The 17792-nt window shown below is 47.9% G+C and overlaps 1 protein-coding gene across 2 annotated transcripts in view; it reads right to left on the minus strand.

Moving 5' to 3' along the window:
- Positions 1–17792, minus strand: part of ACOT7 (acyl-CoA thioesterase 7) — a 54918-nt gene that overhangs the window by 21348 nt on the left and 15778 nt on the right. Inside the window, exons 4-7 of one of the 2 annotated variants that reach the window (XM_063317723.1) lie at positions 12175–12266; positions 9726–9840; positions 7112–7126; positions 5222–5308 (exon numbers count right to left, since the gene is read on the minus strand). In XM_063317723.1, the coding sequence (XP_063173793.1) occupies positions 5222–5308; positions 7112–7126; positions 9726–9840; positions 12175–12266 (309 nt within the window). The remainder of the gene's footprint in view (positions 1–5221; positions 5309–7111; positions 7127–9725; positions 9841–12174; positions 12267–17792) is intronic. The other variant, XM_063317724.1, reaches the window with a different exon arrangement.

Here is a 17792-nt window from a genome sequence, read left to right on the forward strand (position 1 = left end):
GAAGCCCACTTGGAGAAGCCGGCTGGGTTCTTCTTATGCTCTGAGCCCAAAGGGCATAATTGGAACATCTGGAATTTGGGGAGCAGGCCCGTGGGCGCTCTCACAAAATGGCTGCTAAGAGAGGGCTCGTCCAAACGTAAACCCGGCCAAATCTGTCCTGGCCTATCGATGTCCCTAATACCTAACCAAGCCTTCCTCCCAACATTTTACTGCATGTGGTGGTCACGCAAAATTTTTTAAAAATCCGAACTACTGGAAAGGAATACACATACCCTCCCCCCACAATCTAAAAGTAAAAATTGAACTGAACCCACAGATGTTTCTATTCCAGGAAACTTAAATGAAAACTATCATAATTTACTAAGATACATGTTGATAGCAGCAAGGCCAAACCTTTCATGAGTTTGGAAAAAAGAAACTTTGCGCACGATATCGTGCTGGGAAACTAATCCTGGAGAATATGCGTCAATGGCAAAACTGACAGTGCATATCCACAAGGGAGGTTTAACCAAATTCAGGCAGGAATGGCTGCCTTATATACAATACCTTGCAGATATATGGCTTTCAGCACTTAAATAGAAACTAACCATCACTAATGTTCAATGCAAAGTTTAAAAAACATTTAAACTGTGGTTAGCGGTTGGGGAGACAAACAGAAGGGAGGATGTACCACTAGGAAGTAATGTATCTTTTTTTCACTATTTTTTAAACCTAAATGTAGTATATTTTACCTTGCCTTGCTTTTTTCTACTTTCTCTGACTTTCAGTATTTTAACAATATGCATTATTAACACGCACAAAAAAGTCCTTTGTCCCCACGCTGCTTTAATTGTGGCCTGTAGTTATGTGTGTTGGGGAATACGCGTTTGATATGAAAGGCAAGAGCCCAGTTTAATTGTAATAGTATGTGGGAATGGCCTTGGGAGATGGGGCAAAGAGACGCTGCCTAGGGAACAGTCAGATAAGAGAGGGCTTAGCCCTCAGCTGCATAATGGGTGGTGCAAGAGGCTCAGGAGGGACCCTCCCTAGCTTCCCAGGCTATAAAGGGGATGGGGGGAGAATTGTACTTTCAGCCTTGCAAGATTCTGTCAATGTAGCCTTATAATAAAGTAGAATTAGCTCATCTGGTTGTGTTTCTTGTCGGGTCTACCTAGCAAGGCTGATATTAATGTCCGACTTCGTGCCACTCTCAGATCCCAAGAACGGGAGGCGGCGCAAAAAACCAGCAAAACCAGACGCCCAATTTGTTGTCCTGCCACCACTTTTCACGGGGAAGCTCAGAGCGTCCCCTACCTCCCACCAACTCCAATGCCCCGCAAATCAACAGGGGCAGCAAGACTTTTAGCGGGACAATGCCATCTCCAGGCGCAATCCCGTGGTAAGGAAAGTAATTTCCATTCAATTCCCCCAACTCGCCCTAAGTTCAAAGATGTCCGCCCTCCAAAGAATGTTTTAATTACAGAGGTCTAGATTATCCAAGCCTTCTTGGTCATGAAAAGTTCCTATAGCAACAACTCCTACGTATCAGCTCATCCGTCTCAGGAAGACAGTTCTTCTGGTTTATTGGGCATCTTTCCTTTCTCCTCTCTAGCCAATAGAAGGGCTGTCCTCAGTTTACCCCCCGTCTGCCTGCATCTTGAAAGGGTCTACAGAAATGCTCAGGTTTAGACCCACGGCACAGATAAAAATCACCCCTGGCGCTCCTTTATGCTGGAGGCACGCGATCTGGGGCGTCCAAACGTTAAAAGGAAATCTCTTGGTTCATGGGGAAAGGAACGAGCATTGACCCTGGTGACGGATCTCTTCATCCAGGATTTCAAGTGGGTTTTATCTCTGGGATCGGGCAGCAAATTCCAGAATGAAATATGAGTTGGGCAAAGAAGGGATCTGAATCTCCTGCCAGTTCCATCCAGAGAGGGAGAAATTTTGCCTCCCCATCTGCGTCTCTTAAGCCACGCTTCCTTTTAAATCTGCTGACATCACGTGCGAGGCCCAGGAGCTGGCTGGACCTGACACTCTGCTTCGCGTCATGCTCACCCTGAGAGACCCAACCCTGCTTCAGCCGAGCCCACGGCGGGGTGTGACTGCAGCCCTGTTTTCCTACGTGGAAAAGTCTTGTTTCCTGGATTCTGGCTCTACTTTTGCTCTTTACCACCTTTCTGAGATAGGGAGCAGATGTAATGGCACGTGGGAAAGACCTTGGGAGACTGGGCCAAGAGACGCTGCCAAGGGAACGGTCAGATAAAAGACAGCTGAGCCCACAGCTGAATAGTGGACAGAGCAAGAGGCTCAGAAGAGACCCCTCCTAGTTTCTCGGGCAGATTTACTCTCCCCCGTCTCCTGTACAGCCCGAGAAACTAGGGAGGGCGCCTTCTGAGCCTCTTTCTTTGTCCATTATACAGCTGAGGGCTCTGCCCTCTCTTATCTGACCATTCCCTTGGCAGTGTCTTTACCCCATCTCCCAAGGTCTTTCCCACATACCATTATAAGAATCTTGCAAGTCTGAAAGTACATCTCTCCCCCATCTCCTTTACAGCCTGAGAAGCTAGGGAGGGTCCCTTCTGAGCCTCTTGCCCTTCCCATTATGCACTGTGGGCTCTGCCCTCTCTTATCTGACCGTTCCCTTTGCAGCGTCTCCTTGCCTATCTCCCAAGGACTTCCCCACATACCATGACACCAGCCTAGCACATACAATTAATCCTAGGTGGATAATCTCTAATTCAGATCACCTATAAACCAAGGAAATGCCATTTCCACATCCTTTGCTCAGGTTAAGGATTGACTCTGATGTAAACTAAGCCTGTCGAACACTGTTCCAGGCCCTCCCCTTGCTCAGGGTGAAATTTAGGGCAAGGATCTCACCCTGTGGCTCTAACAGCTTTTTCTACACTTCTGTCTCCGATCTTGCGACTTCCGCTAGCTTGTAAAAATAGAAAGCAAAACACGGCGGGATTGGATGCTCCATCTGTTGTCATAGGCTGGTTTGGCCCCTCCTGGCTGTCAGGGATGCCTGGAACGTTGCCGATATGAAAATGGGGTTGATGAAGAGGGGCCTGGATTGAAATGAGGTGGGCAAGGAAGAGTATAAGATGTTAACATCAGGTAGTGGTCGGTATTTGGTTGTTTGCAAGGAGCAAGCCACTAAGTTACTATGGCAACAGATCACTTTGGCAGGGCGAACAGGTCAAACTTAAGTATCCTCAGGTTGGGGTGTGAAAAGAATGACCATATGAGGTAAAGCTGCTGATTTGCCTGGGGAAGGGAACTTGCCTGGACTTGTTTAGTTTCCTTTTTGCTGCCTCTCCTTCCAGTCCAGCTCAGAGCACATGTCTGTGTGTATGAGCTTGTAAATATGTTTATGTAAGAAGCTTTTTGAGCCTATCCAGCTGTGGATATGGAAACTGCTTATGTTTTATGCTTTCTGTAAATACACTTATTTTTACAGAAATGCCTGGTGTGTGTTTTTTCCTGATCTCTCAGGCCACATGCTTTCCAGCACTCTGCCACAGTAGTTAACATCACAAAGTCCTACCACAGAATCACAGGATAATTGAATGGAAAGGAGGGAAGGGACCTTGAAGACCCTCTAGTCCAGCGTTTCTCAACCTTGGCAACTAGAAGATGTGTGGGCTTCAGCTCCCAGAATTCCCCCAGCCAGCCATCTTCTAGTTGCTCAGGTTGAGAAACACTGCTCTAGTCCAGCCACCTGGATCCATTGGAACTACAGCATCCTTGTTTAAGCACCTCCAGAGGAAAATCTACCATACCATCATAATATCAGATCCCAGAGTCGTAGAGTTGGCAGGGCCCCCAAGGATCATCTAGTCCAACCCTCTGAATGATCCCCAAAGACAGTTGGGCCACAACATCCAGCACAAACACGGGCATCAACAAAAAGAATCCCTACCTCAATAAAAACATCATCATTAGAACAATTATGAACAGGTTATGACAAAAAAAAAAAAAGGCTTCCTTTGGCTACTCAAGGTCTGGGGCACTTGCCCTCAAACCATTAATGGGAAGGAAGCATCTGGATCCCCGAGATCAGTGGGCTGAGCCAATAAGAAAATTGGGCCAGAAAAAAATTGGGTTAGGAGGAACTGGCATAGCTAACCTGGAAAAGGCTGATTCTCTGCATTTCTCGGCGTACCAATGTTGACACCCAATTCTCATTAAAGAAATAATTTGCCCTCAAGGTGACTCCAAGCTCTGATTACACCTGATCCCAGCTAGCTTCCTATGGCATTGATGAGAATCTGTGTGCCGCCATGCTACCTCCTTCCTGCAGAGTTCCTTCACTAAGGCTGCATGTTCCCCTGCTGCCAGATGTGTCATTCAAACTTGGAAGCCCTGTGGTTTCTAGTTAGTGCTGATTTCAGTTTGAAACCTTGGGTAGTTGTTCCGAACTGGAGTTCGTGCCGACCAGAAAAGGTGGCTGCTCTGGGTTCACAAATGTATGTAATCACAAAAAAGCCCCGCGCCATGGTTCAGGACAGGGTAACGGTGGTGACAGGGCAGTGGTGTTTGGCAGGGCAAAGGGGGTCCGACTGATGAAAGCAATGACACCGTGTCCTGATGCAAGCCCCACCGCTTTTGACTCTGTGTCATGATGCCGCACACTCCCCCAACAGGGTGGAGCTTGCAGCACAAGGCTGCAGTCCTGCTTTCATTATTCTGACGGAAGTAGCAAGATCCTGTGCTAAGCAGGCTCCCATGTTGTTATAAATTCTGGGATGTTTATGATCTACACAATGTTGAAAGCTTGGTTGCCCAACGGGTCTACGTTCCAAGACTAAAGGAAGGAAAAAGGAGATGGAATTGGGAATGTCAGCCTTCCCAGGTAGACTAGACAGGAAACATGACCGGATGAGCTAATTCTACTTTATTGTAAGGCTACATTGACAGAATCTTGCAAGGCTGAAAGGACAAATCTCCTTTACAGCCTGAGAAACTAGGGAAGGTCCCTTCCGAGCCTCTTCCTCCACCCATTATGCAGCTGAGGGCTCTGCCCTCTCTTATCTGACCCTTCCCAAGGCAGCATCTCTTTGCCCCGTCTCCCAAGGTCTTTCCCACATAGCATTACAGGAAACCAGATGTTGGACACATAATACCAGGTAGGGAAGAGTCACTGGGGTCTTGAGTTTGGACAGAAGACGGAATCCCAGAGGAGTGCCGACGTGGCCCATAAGAAGCCAACAGGAGAGATTCTCCTAGGACTTACCTCCATGTACAAATCCATGCATGGTGCAATCAGATGGTCCCACCAGATGGATCAGACTTGACTGGCTGTATCCAACAGTGTAGGGCTCTGTAAGGGGAGAAAGAACCTAGCTGTGAAAGAGCACCTGATGCTAGAACCCAAGGAGACAACTCCACAGTTTGGACTCTACACACACAAAGGGTTCCTGGAAGGAGAAGGAGAATCGGGCTGGGTCAGCTCAAGGCTCATTTCATCAAAGGATGGATGGTCATCAGGAGTGGCCTTCAACCTACTGTCAGAGGCTCGTCCCAGAAGCCATAAAATGTTTCAGGTTCTCCTCCTCTGTCATGAAATGTACAGGAGGGAGGGGGGAGGATGGATTGCTGCTTGGGAACGGAGACATCGCCAGCAGACACAGCAGAGATTGGACTGAAATGCTTTGGCAATCCCCTTATCGACAATGGTAAAGATTCCATTTCAAAAGAAAGGTGGGAAAACATGAGAAGTTTAAGGGAGGGTTCCTGGGAATCTGATTCACTTGTCTTTGAACGGCACGGGACTGTATCTTAACAGAATTTCCTTCCTAAAACCTAAATGGCTTATAGCGAGGATTATTGCTATTGAGATATCTGACCCCACGTTGCTCATACCTACTTTCAACCCCCTTGGGTGATAGAAGTTCAAACTTCTGCTAAAGGCTCCCTCTCTCTTCCCTGTTGCTTTAGGGAGGAAGAAGAAATGGGGTGAAAAAGGGCATTAAGGACAGAGGAGGTCTCCATGCCGACTTCTGGATCCGGCCTCCCCCATTGCTTGCTTCAGCCGCATCAATCAGGGGACCCACAAAGGTTGCCCCCCCCAACTGGATCCAGGATCCTGTTTCCAGCAGCATAGATGCTTCTGGGGAAGCCACAAGGGTCGGGGAGTACAGGCAGTCCTCACTTAACGACCACAATTGGGACCAGAATTTCAATTGCTAAGCAAAGCGGTCATTAAGCAAATCTGACTCAATTTTACGACCTTTTTTGTGGCAGTTGTTAAGTGAATCACTACAGGTGGTAAGCAAACCACATAGTCATTAAGCGAATCACGCTGGCCAGGAAGGTAAAAAATGGCGATTATGTGGCCGCAGGGACACTGCAACGGTCATAAATGTGAACCGGTTGCCAAGTGCCCAAATAATGATCACGTGACTGTGGGGATGCTGCAATGGTCGTAAGTGTGAATGCCGGTCGTGAGTCAGCTTTCCCAGTCCTGTCATAAGTCTGAACCATCACTAAATGAATGGTCATTAAGCAAGGACTACCTGTAGAGGAAATCAAGGATTAAAACTCGCTGTAAAAGCAGAGTGAGAAAGCCTTTCTCACCATGATTGCTGAAAGCTGACCGCTGTTCCCCCCGTTTGGAGGGGGAAAATCCACGAGAACTGCGGTGTAAGGCCTGAATTAGATGCCCCATCGTTAAAATACACCCCTCCCGCTGGAAAATCTAGCCCAGCCCACTTATGGGAGGTGGCCACACACCCCTTTGCAGCCCTGCCCCTTTCAAACCAGGCTGAGCTCCTTGATCTTTTTGCCTTGTATAGTATAGTATAGCCTTGCCAGTATAACCTTGATATTAACAAGGTTATACTGATATTCTGGCCACAGAAAGGCTTAGGGGAAATTAAAAGAGGCGCCAGCCTCTTAATTTGGGAAAATTAAATAGAAAACTGCTTAACCCCAACACTGGGGAGGGAGGGGAACCCACCCGTCTTTGTTATGAAGAGATTTAAGATCTTTTGTTCTTAAGACATATCCTTCCTCCTTCAGCCTCCTTAATGGAAGCGCAAAACCCATTAAGCAGCTCCCCTGGTATTAAGCCAGCATTCAGAGACCTTTCTTAAACCCAGTTAATTCATCAGAACAGCCTTACCTTTACTCTGCCTGTCTGGGAAGCAACGGAAAGAAAAAAGAGACAGGCGGATAAGCCACATGCATTCATTGCGGAAATAGTCAGGCGCAACAGGAGAGGAAGCCCAGTTAGGATAGCCCCATTTAAACACTGTTTTCCACTAGCCACCTTCGTGTTCCCATTCCTGTGTAGACTTGGCCCCGACCACCCTGGGTTCTTAAGGCTTTGCCTAGGCACAAGGCAACAGAGCAGAGCAATCCAAGGACCAGGCTATTCCAGAGCCATAAACTTCATTTTTAAAAAGGAACGTACGCCCACAAAGTCAGCCCCCAACGAGACTTGGCTTCACAACAAGCCACAACGCACAACTATTTCTGCCGGTAATCAGCACAGTAACAGTAGTGGTGGTGGTGAGTCTCTGCTTCCCGATCCCTCTGCCCCGAAGAACAGCAAACGCAGTCTAGAACAGTGACTGGATCCAATTTTATGACCGTTATTACAATGGCCATTAAGCAAACCACCACAGTCGTTAAGCGAATCCAGCTTCCCCAACGGAAGTTTTTTCTCACCAAGGGGCGATCATGCCTCTCTCAACACAGGCCAAAAGATGAGCAGATCACAGATCACAGAAGCAAGAACACCACTTCAAAAACAGGATGTGAGCGGCTCGGAGCCCCAGCTTCGACGCCCAACTGTTCCTTTGAAAAAGACCTTAATTTGCTGGAGTCCAAAAAAAAAAACCCCACAGACTTCCAGCAGGAAAGATCAGGAGTAGCATGTTGGGACAGGGTGCTTCCATTATAGGCTTGGATCAAAGTGTTCGACACCAGGCTCTTGTTCCAAACGACAGTCGACTTGGGCACGTTTAAGTGCCGGAACGGATGAGCTGGCCCCAGGAGAAGAACGGTCTTTCCTATATTTCTGTACCCCGGTCAGTCTTGAGACACATTCTTTCCTATATTTCTATACCCAAATCAGTCTTGAGACACAGTTCTTAGGCCAGCTCATCCGTTCCGGCAATTAAACGGGCATAAGTCGACAGTTGTTTGGGACGAGCGCCGGGTGTCGAAGATTAAGTCACGGTGGGGCAGATGGGGGGGGGGGGGAATGCAAGCTCAGATTGGTAGGAGAATGACCACTTGGCTCCAAACTTGAAACTGGGGATGGGGGGCAGGGGGCCCAGCCCAAGCATCCTTGACTGGGTGAGAGGATCTTAGACAGATCCTAAAGCATGGTCAAAATAGGTCTTTCCTGCATACGCCCTTATGGGTTTCCAGGGGTGTGATGCCCTCCGACTGACATTAGCAAAGTCACTTTAACGTGCCCGAACCCCTTTGGAGGGCAGTGCAGATGGCAATCTCTCTCCAAATACAGCAGCAATTTACAGACATAGAAGCTAAGGGCCACTGCGCAGGAAAACCCTGCTGATCACATCCTGAATTTGATGCCGAAAGAAAACTGGGATCCTGGACCCAACAGGTTCCTTTGAGAAATCTCCTGGCCCCGGTAGAAGCTGGTTTCAATGCTGAGCCACCACGCAACCATGGCATCAATTCCACATGCTTCTCTCTGCTCTGAAAAATACCTCAAATTAAGCTGGAGGGAGATAAAAATAGCTCAGACACCTCAGCTCACAGGCTTGCCGGGCAGCATTCTCCATTTTAAAAGACGTCACCGCTGAGTGCCGGCCTCTGCTCAAGACATCTGCTGGCCTAGCTGAGAATCCCAGTCCTCTGGAATTTGGGCTCAGTGGTTGAAACAGAAAAGCCTCTGCAGAGGAATCTTGAGATGAAGGATCCCACCTACTCCTGTGACGCCCTGTCCCTGCCCAAGCCTCTGATGGCACCCATCCCTGAGCTACGCAAAGAAAGCTTTCAGGCACCCCCATCCACTGCCCAGGAAGCCAGCATATGAGATCTAGGGTGGCATTCAGAGTACTGGTTGAAGATGCTGTAATGGCATGTGGGAAAGACCTTGGGAGACGGGGTGAATAGATGCTGCCTAGGGAAGGGTCAGGTAAGAGGCGGCAGAGCCCTCAGCTGCCTAATGGGCGGAGAAAGAGGCTCAGAAGGGACCCTCCCTAGTTTTTCGGGCTGTAAAGGAGAGTGTGGGAGAATTGTACTTTCAGCCTTGCAAGATTCTCTCAATGTAGCTTTACAATAAAGTAGAATTGGCTCATCTGGTCATGTTTCCTCTCTCGTTTGCCCCACAAGGCCAACATCAATCTTGCAAGGCTGAAAGTACAATTCTCCCTCCATCTCCTTGACAGCCCAAGAAGCCAGGGAGGGTCCCTCCTGAGCCTCTTTCCCCACCCATTATGCAGCTGCGGGCTCAGCTGCCTCTTATCTGACCGCTCCCTTGGTGGCGCCTCTTTGCCCTGTCTCCCAAGGTCTTTCCCACATGACATTATAGATGCTGGGCAACAACTGGGGAGACGCTATCAGGTCCTCCTCAATCATGGAGCTCATGGGTGATGGTGCTCCAGGGGTTCTCTCTCTCTTCCCCCTTCCACCTCACCAATGCGTTGCTGTGGAAATGGAACAAGAGGAGCGCCCCCCAAAACACACGATGGAAATGCAAGAAATAAACAGGACTGCATACAAGTGTCTCTATGCCAGACAGGTGCCCGCTGTACCTGGATTGATCACAGGCAGAATGATATCGCCGTTCCTCTCCTTGGTTTCCTGGCGCTCCAGTTTCTGCTGTTCATAGCGTCGTCTCCCTTCTTCCTCCTGTTCCTTCCCTGCAAACTAGCAGGAAACACAAGGACAGTTGGTTCCCCCCCAGCCGAGGGAGGCGGGCTGTGGCACCACCATACAACTACAAAGCGTTTGCCCTCATTTAAAGAGGACACGGGAGGGGATTCCCATGTGGAGGAGCCTGGTGTCGACCTCACAGTGTAAACCAGACAGGAAACGCAACCAGATGAGCTAATTCTACTTCATTGTAAGGCTACCTTGACAGAATCTTGCAAGGCTGAAAGTACAAATCCCCCATCTCCTTTACAGCCTGGGACGCTAGGGAGGGTCCCTTCCGAGCCTCTTTCTCCTCCCATTATGCAGCTGAGGGCTAAGCCCTCTCTTATCTGACCCTTCCCTTTTAATGCTGATTCTCAGGAAGGGTGTGTCAGCCTCACCAAGTAGACCAGACAGGAAATGTGACCTGAAGAGCTAATTCTACTTTATTATAAGGCTACATTAACAGAATCTTGCAAGGCTGAAAGTACAATTCTCCCCCCATCCCCTTTATAGCCTGGGAAGCTAGGGAGGGTCCCGCCTGAGCCTCTTTCTCCTCCCATTATGCAGCTGAGGGCTAAGCCCTCCCTTATCTGACCATTCCCTTTTAATGCTGATTCTCAGGAAGGGTGTGTCAGCCTCACCAAGTAGACCAGACAGGAAATGCGACCTGAAGAGCTAATTCTACTTCATTGTAAGGCTACCTTGACAGAATCTTGCAAGGCTGAAAGGACAAATCTCTTTTACAGCCTGAGAAACCAGGGAGGATCCCTTCCGAGCCTCTTTCTCCACCCATTATGCAGCTCTGGGCTATGTCCTCCCTTATCTGACCATTCCCTTGGCAGCATCTCTTCACCCCATCTCCCAAGGTCTTTCCCACATGACATTACACCCGGGAACTGGAGGTGGCTTTTGAAGGACATACTAGACGAGAGGAGGGGCACCTAAGAAGGACTGTTCAGTTCCAAAAACAGGCTGAGGAGGTAATGGCTCCCTTGACAGCCATGCTGGAATTCGGGATTCTCCAGGGTTCCAGTCAAGACTCCCCATAGCCCACCAATTTTGCTGCCTTCTGTTTTAAATAGGGAGGGGCAAATAGAGACACAAAGAAGGGGTAACACCGAAGAATCTCTGGAATATCTAGTTTGACCTTAAGGGTCTTCCAGCCAGTGAGACCTTCACGGCCCCAGCAGAAAACTTCTTTCTTAACCAAGTTTTTAATTGACTCGACCCCGTGGTGTCCCTCATTGCCCTGGCTTTAATATTTTAACATCCTGTACAGCTCAGTCTCAATTAATGCGAGTCCGAATAATGCGATATTTGATTTCTTGTGAATTGTAAATTGATATCCAGCGGTGTTTAAGGGGATCCAAAATTCAGTTAACGTGAGGCTAGCAAGTGCACAATCGTGGTTGGGTTTTAGACCCTGCTAACCTTTGTGTGTGGAAAATGGAGAAAAGGAGCGTTCCATCAGAAGAAATCAGTGCAAACTCAAAAAAAAAAAAAAAGAGGGTTATTATTATGTTAGAGCAAAAATTGGATATAATTGAACGTCATGAATGTGGTTGTTGGGACGCCTGAATCTATGGTACATAATATTATAAAACCTGCACGGGAAATAAAAGAAAAAGGTAAAGTTGCATCAGCTTTTTGTGATTTGCAAAGGAAATCTACACGGAATCTACAAGGACTTGACGTGTTACGATGATAGAAACAGCATCTTTTAATTGTACGGATTGAGGATTGCAATCAAAAATTCATTCTCCTTAGAAGGGAACCCATGAAGTAGACGAAATGTTTAACGCAAGGGTTAGTTGGTTTGATCGACTTAAAAATCAAGTAAGCTTACTTTTAGGATTTCGCTCTCTATAAATACTCTGTGACTTTGTTAACAACAAATTTAAATTTTAAGTTATTCTTTTTATCCTTTACTGTGTCCCTTACCCACTCCTTTACTGTAACATTTCATTAATATTTAAAATACTGCAATATTTCATTAAATATCACGATTTATGTTTAAAAAATTTCATTGCCTGTTTCCATTCAGCTGGGGCCAATCTGCATCATTTCCACAGAAATACCACTTCAAATAGGACAGACCTGAATAATGGGATTCATTATCCCCACGAATCAAGACCCATCTGTAATTCTGAGCTGATGTCGTGGTTTTCATTCTGTTTTGTGCCCCGTGCTGGGAACACAGCTATAATCAGGGAAGAACGCTTATAAACAAAGAGCCACAACTGAATTCGGAAGTCCCCGGCAGGGATCAAAAGGACGAGACAAGGCTTTACACAATGAAGTCCCTCTTTTCAGCCTATAAAAGTGTTTTCTTCCTGCAAGTCTTACCTGAATGGGGGGCACTTCCAAAACCTTGTGCACATTATGAAGAGAAAGAGGGACGTACCACAACGTGGCCTTGTTGGTCACTCTCTTAGCACCTATGGAGAAAAGAAGAGTCCGTAAGTGAGCAGATCGCCGGAAAATAGTCTGGGGGCAGTTCTTGGTTGGAACGTTCTGGCTCCGTTTGAAGAAATGAATGCATGAACGCCAGGATGCTTAATCTGGTCAATCTGAAGGTTAGTGGCGATCCCTTGGAAGAGAGATGGACAATCTATGGATCTCCAGATGTTGTTGGACTCCATGACCCAAGAACCCCACTGTTGAGAGAGCCAATGGTAAGGAATTCTGGGAGATGCAGTTTAGAAGTATCTTGACTTTGATTTAGCAGATGTGCTCTCCACAGGTCAGGGACTGTAAGGAAGGCAGAACAAGCTAGCCATTGGATCACAAACCCTTCCATAAATGGATGGCAGGTGCTCTCAGAGACAAGGAATGGTTTTCTGAACATGCATGGCCTCTACTTCACTTAAATATGGATGGCTAGGTTCACCAATTCAATTCAGTTCAGTTTAACTCAACTCAACTCAACTCAGCCCAACCCAACTGAATCACAGCCCAGGTGACTAAGTCAACATTCAGAAGACAGCACCATATTCAGAGATAAAGTGAGTCAACTCAACCCTGGCTGGCCTGTCAGGATCCATATTACCAGCAGTGCCCAGAACAAGCCATGGTGACATCCTGTGCATTGTAAAGTCCTTACACCAAGGATGCCGATGGCATCATTTCAGTCCAGAACAGAGAAAATTAAGGATGGCTACATAATCATAGGAAAAGTTGGTTATCAACCCAGCAAATAAAATGCTAGGAATCTAATGCAGTGTCTCTCAACCTGGGCAGCTTTAAGCTGTGTGGACTTCAACTCCCAGAATTCCCCAGCCAGTTTGCTGGTCTAACAGATTTAAAAAAAAGCAGAACTGGGAATAAAAGAAAGGAAGGGCTGGGAGACAGGAGGGAGGAACAGGTACCTGGCTGGGATTAAGACCACTGTGGCAGAGCTGAAATTGCAAAGGAAGGAGGGAAAAGGTGAAATGGAGAAGTCCCCTTGCTATCAATGGTGTTTCTAAGCTGGCTTTTCACACCGAGGCCTCTGAATGCAACTTAACAGTTGTGTATCACCAGCATATTGGCCAGGAATATGCAAAAAGCGATGCCAAGGAATTAAATTGGAAGGGCACCCAATAGTTGGATTAGGGACAGTTTGCACAAGAAGAGGCCTTAAGGAGATCTTATAGACCAGGGTTTCTCAACCAGGGTTCCGTGACACCCTCAGGTTCTGCGAGAGATCCCTAGGGGTTCCCTGGGAGATCCCCATTTATTTTAAAAAATTATTTCCAATTCAGGCAACTGCACCTTAAAGAGGCAAGTTTCATTTTTTATTTTCAGTTTAAGAACCCTGTTCATGCATCTATCCAGGCCTACCCCAGAAATGAATATAATAATTTTGTAACTTCTGGCCTATATTTGAGCCTGAATGTGCAGGGGTTCCCTGAGGCCTGAAAAATATTTCAGGGGTTCCTCCAGGGTCAAAAAGTTGAGAAAGGCTGTTATAGATTCACCAAGGAAGAGATGCAGGGAGAACAGATTGGTCTCTCCCTTTAGGACGCCCTTCCTAGCCCAAGATGGTTGCACCATCAAAATGCACCACATATTGGAATGTGAAATATGAAGGATTTCTTGGGAAGGAGGAAAGGACCTGCAGGGGAGAACTTTTTCTGGATCTTGCAACCTCTTTCCTTGGTTTTCCCACCAGGCTTACCCCCAATTTCTAGACAACGGCCTTCCAAGGGGGGGATGCCTCCACGCATCCCCCACGAGACTTGTCCCCCCCCGCCCCAAAGGGTCTCCGAGGCGCAGCCAAGGGGATTGCAGTGCTTTGCCCGGGGATGTTAATCTGCCAAGCCGTCGCTGGAGATATGCTCCCCCCTTTTCCTCTTCTGTGCCTGTTGCTGTGGCAACCCGCTTGGCAGGGAGGCTTTGGCAGGTGGGGGTGCACGGTGGGTATCGGCAGTAAATCTTAGTCCCCCGAGCAGGTTGTCACATCCGCTCGGGATCAAAGCCAGGGGAGATGGTTGGGTTTCTCCTGCAAGGGCAGAAAAAGGCAGGACTTGAGCAAAAGGAGAGCCATTGGAGGGGCGGGGCGGGGGGCACCGGATGCCCAAGGGAAATTCAGCTTTGCCCGGCCAGGTTGAAGTATATTGAGCAGATGGTCCTCTCTGCCATCAGCCCTGTTTCTCAAGTTCATCAGGCTTCATTGTGGAGACTGTTCTGCATTTCAGCTTCCACTGGGCCCATGAATTGGAGAGTCCCAAAGATCTCTTAATACAACTCTCTAGGGCAGCCTTTCTCCACCTTCTGGCCCTGGAGGAGGCCTTGAAATATTTTTCAGGCCTGGGGCAGCCCCTGCACGTTCAGGCTCAAACACAGGCCAGAGCTGTCAAAATTATCATATTTGTTTCATGGGTAGGCCTGGATAGATGCATGAACTGTGTTCTTAAACTGAAAATGAAGAACGAAGCTTGCCTCTTTAACGGGAAGTGGCATGAATTCAAAATAAATCGGGATCTCCCAGGGAACCCCTAGGGACCTCCCGTGGAACCCGAAGGTGCCATGGAGCCCTGGTTGAGAAATCCTGCTTTAGGGGGACAGCAACTTCCATCATGTGTGTGTTTAAATACAGGACAGGAGAGAGGACAGTCAAAGCAGGCTGCAGCATTTCTCCCGCAGTGAAGGGCCTTGGGCTTTCGGGCTTTTGTTCAGCCAGGGTGGGGCCAAAGGCAACCCCATCATTAGAGGAGGTCGCAAGGAACAATCTTGGATCGCCTGGGATGCAAATGGAAGCCAAAGGGAAGGGCACATCCGTTTTGTACGTATTGCCCAAATGTTGCCCGTTGCACAACTGAGCGACAGGGCTGCGCAAACCTGGCGCTTCTCTTTCTGACCTTAAAGGAAAGAGCCAATGGCCCTGGGGGAGGGGAGAGAAACCCCAAGGGTCCCATTCAAAATTTGGCCCTGTTCTTGGACATCAGGGCTACAGAGCCGACCTTTCAGCCATGTTGTCCCGTACTCAAAGGGTACGAGGAAGGAGGGTGCTACGTTTCTTGAGCTAGCAGGCTACAGATTACATTTCAAAGCAGCCTCGAGAACAGGGGAGGGGGGACCGGGCAGCAGGAGGGGGGGAGTTAGTTCAGAAAGACAAGCAAAAGCAGCAATTTGCTTGACCCCCAGCCCCTCTGGAGGGACCATCCCCCCTCGGAACTTTTGATGCTGGCTTTTGTTCTCCTGCAAAGGCAGAATCGTGGAAATTCCAGACCATCTGCCCACATCCAGCCGTGCTCCAAGGGCTAAACATCTGGGTGTCTGTTTGTGTTTGCGATGAAATGCGGTGTGTCTCTTGGCAAGCGGCTGCCCCAAGCGCTCCCTTTTCAAGAGACGCTCGAGGGAAGGCTGGGCATTTGGAAGATGAGGCAGGAGGAAATAAAGCAGAGGGGAAACGAAGCGCCAGGCAGCCGGTCATCCCGAGGGTGCAGACATCTGGCAAGTATGCTTTGAAGCATCACTTCCAGAGAGTCGTACCAGCCCGGCCTGAATCTTCACAGGTCTTGAACAGTTACACTACAAGGCATCGCTAATTTAATCAGTTAAACCAGTGACCATTTTATGGGTGAAAAGCAAGCCTCTGCTTGCTCCCATTCAGGCATATCGGCAGACATGAAATAGGGTGAACTCGAACAGATGTTTACCAGGGAGTCTTAAAAAATGCTGGAGGGTGTTCCCCTTGTGCAGGAGGCCCCAAGGATGCCTCTCTGGGGTCCCAAAAGATCCTTTGCCCACCCTTAAAGTGCTATTTTTAGAAGAGGAAGTAGCAAGCTGGCATGTGGAAAAGCAAAGGACTGGTCTCTAGCATCTTATCCTGCATGAGAAAAACAGGATAAGTGAGCAGATGTTTGCCTGGGGAGCTAAACAGGAAGAAAGAGAAGACTGGATAGAAAAGCTGTGTGCTCAGAGGGATTATGTGCAGTCTGTGGGCTGCAGCTGTCAAAATGAGAAGTAAAGAACTGCTGTCCAGACAAGGCCATGATGTAAACATGGTGCCTTCTGTATTCCAATGTATGGAAGGAACAACAGAGCCAATAACCACTAAAGCATTTAAAGATTTAAAGTCTGGCAGTATACACACACAAGCCTGAAAACAGAAAGAGATGGATCCCTGTATTGTGTAGTAGCTGACCTTTTGCATAAATATGACATAATTCCAAATAAAGCCTTTATCGAACCGTGCTGAGGCGGTGAAGGTTTGATGTTAGCTAGGTACTGAGAGCTTCAGCAAAGGATCGTTACCTTGTCGTGGTGCTGGAGCTTGAGCACCTCAATGATGCCATGAGCTAAACCATGAAGGGCCACCCAAGATGGGAAGGTCACGACAGAGAGGTCAGACTAAATGCGATCCCTGGGGAAGGTAATGGCAACCCACCCCAGTATTCTTGCTGTGAAAACTAAATGGATCAGCACAACCAGAGATATGTCGGTATACCATCGGAAGATGAGACCCCCAGGTCGGAAGATGGTCAAAATGCTACTGGGGAGGAACAGAGGATGAGCTCAACTGGCCCCAGACGTGATGACGCAGCTAGCTCAAAGCCGAAAGGACGGCTAGCGGCCAACGGTGCCGGTGGTGAACGGCGAATCCGATGGTCTAAGGATCAAAACACCATTGGAACCCGGAATGTAAGATCTATGAGCCAGGGCAAATTGGATGTGGTTATTGGTGAGATGTCAAGATTAAAGATAGACATTCTGGGCGTCAGCAAACTGAAATGGACTGGAATGGGCCACTTCACATCAAATGACCACCAGATCTACTACTGTGGACAAGGACCACAGAAGAAATGGAGTAGCCTTCATAATTAATAGTCAAGTGGCTAAAGCAGCGCTTGGATACAATCCAAAAAACGACAGAATGATCTCAATTCGAATTCAGGGCAAGCCATCTAACATCACAGTGATCCAAATATACGCCCCAACCACAGATGCCGAAGAAGCTGAAGTAGAGCAGTTCTATGAGGATCTGCAGCACCTACTGGACAACACGCCTAAAAGAGATGTTATTTTCATCACAGGAGACTGGAATGCTAAGGTGGGCAGTCAAATGACACCTCGAATTACAGGTAAGTATGGCCTGGGAGAACAAAATGAAGCAGGACATAGGCTGATAGAATTTTGCCAAGACAACTCACTCTGCATAACAAACGCCCTCTTCCAACAACCTAAGAGACGGCTTTATACATGGACTTCACCAGATGGACAACACCGAAATCAGATTGACTACATCCTTTGCAGCCAAAGGTGGCGGACATCTGTACAGTCGGTAAAAACAAGGCCTGGAGCTGACTGTAGTTCAGATCACGAACTTCTTCTTGCACAATTTAGGATCAGACTCAAGAGATTAGGGAAGACCCACAGATCAGCTAGATATGAGCTCACTAATATCCCTCAGGAATATGCAGTGGAGGTGAAGAATAGATTTCAGGGACTGGACTTAGTAGATAGGGTCCCGGAAGAAC

This window comes from Candoia aspera, chromosome 18 (genome assembly GCF_035149785.1).
Source record: "Candoia aspera isolate rCanAsp1 chromosome 18, rCanAsp1.hap2, whole genome shotgun sequence".
Classification (NCBI taxonomy): Eukaryota; Metazoa; Chordata; class Lepidosauria; order Squamata; family Boidae; genus Candoia; species Candoia aspera.